The sequence below is a fragment of the Rhincodon typus genome, chromosome 22 (assembly GCF_021869965.1).
Source record: "Rhincodon typus isolate 14 chromosome 22, sRhiTyp1.1, whole genome shotgun sequence".
Lineage (NCBI taxonomy): Eukaryota > Metazoa > Chordata > Chondrichthyes > Orectolobiformes > Rhincodontidae > Rhincodon > Rhincodon typus.
Window position 1 is genome coordinate 7,286,843 of NC_063353.1, and position 7,174 is coordinate 7,294,016.

The window sequence follows — 7,174 nt, forward strand, 5'->3', positions numbered from 1 at the left end:
CTCAGATTCTCCAGCATCGGCAGTTCCTACTATCTCTCCATCAGTGCCTAATTGAGCAATGTTACAAAAAATTGACGATACATTTGGATTTTTGTCTCATCTGACAAACGTCAATGTTGAGAGTTAAGAAGTTGGCACTACACTTCCATTCTGTCAAGTAAAGCTGATATTACTTTCTGCTGATAATTGTCAGGATTGTATGCTTGATACTTCCTTGGGATATAGGGCTACCAAGCCATGCTGTTAAGCTGACGTCATGATCTTTTTCTGCCCAAAATTTAGTTAATCATAATGTAAAAATCAGAACAGGAATGCTGTTTACACCAGACTCTAGAAATATAATGTATATAACAACATGATTTCTCTGCCCTTATGAAAAGTGAATGGAGTAATTACTGTACCAAGACAAGACAGAGTTTGAACCAATAAGTTTATTTACATAAAATGCATTCAACAGTACCACGTTATCATAATGATGTTAAATCATTGCTTACAATTCAGGGCACACGAGCTATAAATATGCAAGCCACCATCTATCTCAACATAGGAGTGATTTTAATGGGTAAGATGTTTGTGGAAGGTGCAGCTGAGGGGAAAAATCCACACCATAGTGGGAGCTGAGTGAAGCTGCTGTCATTTTAACTCCTGGACCTAAATTTTCAATAACCCAGGAATGTCTTCCAGATGGCAGAGATTTAAAACAAACAAGGCTGTTGGGTTGGAGCATAAAACTGGTCAGGAACCAAGGGAACGGGAATAAAGTCTGAGGCAGACAATGGCTTCAGGGGCTGAACGCAGGAGAGTGAGGCATCCTCAAGGAGCCAGGAGGGAAAAAGCACACCTTCCAAAGCAATGAGATTCTGCAGAAAATCAATTTACGAAAACTACCCCTTGCCTCTTCTTGATACTCTTCACACTTTAACTGCGTTCCCACCATATTGACCTGCTGAATTCAGAATTTAAAATGCTGGCAAGGCATTGCACATGTAGCCTGAATGGGACTGATGTAAAGTGAGGGCAGCTGGTCTTCCAGTACTTGGATTAAGCTATGTAAAGATGATGGAGGTTATATGATGGCACAAAACTCCTTTCTACCATCTTACCCTTATCCTTGTCTCCTCCCCCAACCTCATAATCCTGTTTCATGGGTTATAGTTGAGCCCTTAGGCTTCATGATAAAAGACATTGATTTTAGTTAAGTCTTTTGAAGCAGTGCTGGCTCAAGATTTAAAGGTTTGCAGGTTGGATGCAACAATCTATTATGGTCCCTTAAAATAGCCACCGACGATGAAATAATTAAAATCAGGGATCCTCAAGATGCTGGGATTAGAGGAGCACAGATATCTTGGGAGGCTGAGTAGGTTACAGAGATAGGGAGAACTGAGGCAGTGAAAGTATTAAAGGATAGAATTTTTAAATTATAACACTGCTTAACTGGAAGCCAGTATAGGTCAGTGAGTGCCAGATGGACAGGATTTGGTGCAAGTTAGGTCATGGACAGCAAAATCTGGATGACTTTGAGTTTACGGAGATCGTTATGTGGGAAGCTGTTGTCAAATGTAGAGCAGGGGAGGGGTTGGTCAAAGTTACAACGGTCATAGTGATGGCACAGATACGTACTTGGAAGCTGTTCAAATGCGACAGAACATTGTGAACAGTTTTGCTCAACCTCATACAGTTGCCAGGGAGAGGGATGGAGCCAGCATTTGGAAAACAGTTTGTACTGGGGGATGAAGACAATGACTTTGAACTTTCTAATATTTAATACTTTAAAAAAAAGCTTCAGTACGAGCCTGGAATGTGCTTACTCAGACAATAAGGTAATATTACTTCTGTTGTTACTGGAGATGTTAGCAGAAAGAACATAAGAAATTGGAATGCTGGAAAGAAAAGCAGGTTCAACAAGCCTACCCCATACTCAGGATAACTGGGGCACCAATAAATGACTACTTCCTGCATGCCTTCTACCCACACCATGGACAACTACCCACGTGTGTACATTCACCCGCACTGATGCACACAATGACTTGCACGTGTATCCAAACTATGCATTCACAGACACATGCACCCCACTCATCCACACACATAGATACATACACACACCCTACTCACCCACTTACCCATACATATACACACCCCATACACACGCAATTCATCCACATCCAGCCACACACACACGTGCGCACACTTCCCACTCAACCACACACACCCATTTTTACATGCACCACACACTCCCCACTCATGAGCACCCATCCACATGCCCTCACCCTCTCATTCACGCATTCTTAGTCTTATATTCGCACTCAGTGACACAATCCTCGCTTGCCCCACACATCAATATTCACAATGCCCACATAAACATGACTCCATGCACACAATCCCCATGTAACCACACACACACAGCACATGCCACATATATTCATACAGTCACCCACATCCAAACTCAATCCCGACATACCCATACACATACCATCCACACATTCCATTCATACAGACCACATATACATGTTACAAGTCAACAACTCCCACACACACACACACACACATACACACAAATAAAAACATCCTGTCCCCAAATACACGCATCACACTTACATAACTACACACACAACCATGTAATTGTATGGAGTTTGCAGAACTAATAAGGGTGAAATAAAAAGTATGGGAGAGTTCTTAGACATCACAAACCCTCCTCTCCTGTCCACTGGTTATCTAAACCAGTCCAACAGATTGCATCGCCATATGTAACATCAATCATTAATTCTATCTTCTATAGAAAAAGCCTCTTCTAGACAACCACTAGATTCATAATAATCAGCAGGTTAAAATATTAGTATCATAGAGTAAAATTTCTTGGGCAGGGAGTGGCCTTAACCTAACACCAATTCTGCTTCACACCAGAATGTGCAAATGCAGTACATATTCATACTATGTTTAACCCTTGAATTCCTGCACACGTTGAAGCTGGGCTGAAGTAATGTAACGTGCAAACAAACATTTAAACTTGGTAGCTGTTGAAAGAGGAACTCAATGAATAAATCACCACACAGCCTGGAAAGGTCAGTTGGATAACATAATCAAGTTCCACATCAGCAACCTGGTGCAGAGTTAGAACTCAAACTGCAACCAACATTCTGAGCAAAAGTTAAGGTATTAATATAACTTCAAGGAGACCAAATAATAGAATCGATGCGATAGAAATTCAGTCGAGGAATGCACTATATTAAATTCAAGGCAAATATCCCTGCCCATCCTGCCTCTAATACACAAACGTTACACAGTTTAATTAAAAGGACATTGGAAATTTCCAAACACATGAACTTCCAAACTCTATTACAGTAGGTGTTTGTGTTATTAGAGAGATAGCAGCTGCTGTAACATGAAATCAACTGGACTAGTCTAAATGCAATTTGATGCTACAAACAATTCTGCAAATTCTATATGTGCAATTTTATTCTGACCCACAGAAGTCAAAGAGTTTTACAGCATTGAAAAAGACCCTTAAGCCCATCACGTCTGCAGCAGCTATCAAAAACTTATCTATTCTACCATGAACAGAAATTGCTGGAAAAATTCAGCAAATCTGGCAGCATCTATGGAGAGAAAGCAGTGTCAATGTCTGTGTTTCTAGTTTCCAGCATCCGCAGTTCTTTGGTTTTCTTGATTAGTTCCTATCTACTCTGATCCCATTTCCCACCACTTATAGCTTTGTATGCTATGGCAATAAGGCACTGAGTCATTGCTACCTTGGCATGCAGCGGACATCTGTTAAATACCTCAGCATCATATTTTACATTTTTGAAATAGGCCACTAAACTAATGGGTGAATGCCAATTTTTGAAACCAACGTGCAAGTAGAGATAAGGATAGTATAAAATGAAGTGGATGCTGGAAATGTGAAATAAAAGCAGAAAATGCTGGAGAAACTGGGGCGAGGAACAGAGTTAACGTCTGGAGTCCAGTATGACTCTTCCTGAGAACGGTTTCTGGCGAAAGATTAGTGGACGTGAGATGTTAACTCTTTTTCTGTCCCTCTGTACAGACCTACTGAGTTTTTCCAGCAATTTCTGTTTTAGTTTGAGATAAGGTTAGTGCTTTAAGAGTGGTGAGGGGTTATATGACAGCGTGTGAACTGGAAAAACAAAGGCACACAAAGTGGTCTGCAACGTTCAGTCTCTGCATAGTCCCTCGTTACATGGTGTGTGGGATGGAAGGATCATCTGGGTAGTGAGACCCACCAACCCTGAGCTCAGTTCTCGCTCGTTTCAGGCCCGGAGTCGGTGGGGGTGAAGAACTGAACCTTGGGGATGACAAGGGACGAGGTGTTTCTCCTCATGGAGTTGTTCCTCCTCATGGAGCTGCGCTTCCTCAGCGAGTTCTGGTGCGAGAGCTCGCTCCTCTGCAGGGTCTGGATCAGGATGGACGGCTTCTCGTCGAGCTCTCGGGCCGAGCACCTCGGGGTCGCCACCTTGACGCGGTTGCCGAACTTGGAGTAGTCTACCGAGTAGACACCGTCCTCCTCGGTGACGACGGGCACGAAGCGGTAGCCCCACAGGATCTCCTCGGAGATGTACGAGGTCCGGGCCTGTGTGGTGATGCCCGTGGTCTCCACCACCCCCTCGAGGATGACGATGACCTCCAGGTTCTGGCTCTGCAGGTCACTGGCCGAGATCTCATAGAGCGGGCTGCGGCGATCCAACACATGGCTGATGGTGAGCGGAGCGACCAGGAAGATGCTGCCGCTATCCAGGGGGTTGTCCACCGGGATGTCGATCTGGTGCAGCGGCAGGATCTCGCCCTCGGCCGTGGTGCTCCTCCTGACCACTTGCATCCTGACCGAGGCGCTGATGATCATGCTCTTCCTCAGGTCGCCCACCCTGAACATGAAGCAGAGGCGGCCGTTCCTCAGGCAGATGACGGCGTGGCGGCTGAAGATGAGGGTCTCCGCCCGGCGGTGAGCCTGCGCTGTCTTCATGAAGATACAACCCAACATGACGGCGTTGATGATCAGCCCCGAGATGTTCTGCACGATGAGGCCGGTGATGGCGGTCGCGCACTCCTCGGTGATCATTCTGCCGCCGAAGCCGATGGTGACCTGCACCTCGATGGAGAACAGGAACGCCGAGCTGAACGACCGCACTTTGGTGACACACGGCTCGGAGCCTGAGCTCGGCCGGGGGTCGAGGTCCCCATGGGCGAACGCTAGCAGCCACCACATCATGGCGAAGAGGAGCCAGCTGCACAGGAACGACATGGTGAAGATGAAGAGGGTGTAGCGCCATTTGAGGTCCACCAGGGTGGTGAAGACATCCTGCAGGAAACGGCCCTGCTCTCGGATGTTCTTGTGAGCCGCGTTACACGAGCCGTTCTTGGCGATGAAGCGAGCCTGGCGGGGCCGCGCCGTGTACCGGGGCTGCCGGCGCACGTTCTCGGCGGCGATCCGGGCCAGCACGTACTCCTCCGGGATGATGCTCTTCCTGGCCAACATTCTGGCCGCATAGTCCTGGCCTTACACACACGGGGCACCCTGGCCTAGAGGGACAGAGCGGCACTCCTGAGTCTGAGATAGTAGGAACTGCCGAAGGGTCCAGACCCGAAACGTCAGCTTTCCTGCTCCTCTGATGCTGCCTGGCCTGCTGTGTTCCTCCAGCTCCACACCTTGTTATCCCCGACTCCCGAGTCTGAGTTGGGCAAACACAGTTTGTTCCTTGTACTGGGATCTGGGGCGAGAGAGAGAAATTGGCAATTCTGCCCTTGAGTTGCTAAGCAGAACACTTAGTGTGGTGTCTGAGAGAGAGGGGAACACACTCTTGATCCTCTGTAGATTAGGCAGAGCTTGGCACTTGCAGTGGTGTCTGGGAGAGAGAGAGAGATTGCCGCTTCTGTCCTCAACTTGCTAAGCAGAGCACATTTTCCTCGCTACCATCAGTTCTGTGGAACTGTCACTCGACCCGAAACGTTAACTCTGATTTCTCTACACAGAGCTGCTGAGCTTTTCCAGGGATTTCTGTTTCTGAAGTAGAACACTTATAGTGGGGTCTGAAGGAGAGAGAGAGAGACTCACACACACACAAACTCCTGATCCCACTCTGGTAAATAGACCAGTTGAAGTGGTGTCTGGTAGTGTGGCACTCCTGATCCTCTGTGGATAGGCAGAGCCTGGCACTTGTAGTGGTGTCTGGGATTGAGACAGAGAGAAAGACAATCCAGTATCGGTGTAGCGGTGCCTGGTATTTAAAGCAGCATATCCTCTTGCTATACACACGAGCAGGAAGATCTGCCCTCTTTCTTGATGTCCAGGGTGAAGTGTAACATGGCACCTCCGCCCCTTCCTCTCTCCGTGGTGATATCCTGGTGTGAGAGCAGCCTGGCACAGCGGTGAGGCGACCGAATGCTTCCTGTAGCCGCTATCCCAGTGCTGAGCAGATCCACTGGAGAGCCAGGCTGAGAGAGAGGAACATCACTGAAGGAAGCCTCACACATCCACACGGCCAACCCCGGGCAGAGGTCTGTCTCCTGCCTGCGTGTGTGTATGTTAGACTGCGCTGGCCTAGGACACACAGTCCTGTCTGTCGCTACCACCCCAAAGTAACTGTGAGGACACAGATTCAGCCGATTTTCAACCCTGTTCCCGAAAACAAGCTCCAAATTTCTGACGTAAAATGGGAGGATCTTTGAACCTCATTCCCAAAGGAAAATCTTTTTTAAAAAAAGGCTGTTAACTCTTTCAGATCATTAAAAATTTGTCAGTTTCGAGCATATTGGTTCCGGTTTCTGTTTTGGAATGTTTTAGCTGCATTGTGGAACCGGAGCCGTCCCTTTGAATTTAATTTGGAGTTGAACTTTGGGTGTCATGTTAAAAGTGTCAGGCCCCTCGCCGAAGCAGAGCTGAGACATAAACCGTGAGCTTTTTTTTCACTCACTCCAAGCGGCGCTGAAATTTCAAGAGGAGACTGCTATCTGCTCTCAGCCTCTTGATCAAATAGTGAGAAAATTCCTAAATAAAAACTGAAAGAACTGCGGATGCTGTAAATCAGAAACAAAAACAGAAGTTGCTGGAAAAACTCAGCAGGTCTGGCAGCATCTGTGAAGAAAAAAATCGGAGTTAACGTTTTGGGTCCGGTGACCCTTCCTCAGAACAGAAGAAAAATCCAGCCGTCCCTTTCCACAAGAA

The 7,174-nt window shown here is 46.7% G+C and overlaps 1 protein-coding gene across 1 annotated transcript; it reads right to left on the minus strand.

Annotated features, from left to right (window-relative positions):
- Positions 1–416: 416 nt before the first annotated feature.
- Positions 417–6,648, minus strand: LOC109928530 (ATP-sensitive inward rectifier potassium channel 8-like). The gene has a single exon (XM_048610053.1). The coding sequence runs from the start codon at positions 5,486–5,488 to the stop codon at positions 4,250–4,252; it is 1,239 nt and encodes a 412-aa protein (XP_048466010.1). The 5' UTR covers positions 5,489–6,648; the 3' UTR covers positions 417–4,249.
- Positions 6,649–7,174: the final 526 nt, after the last annotated feature.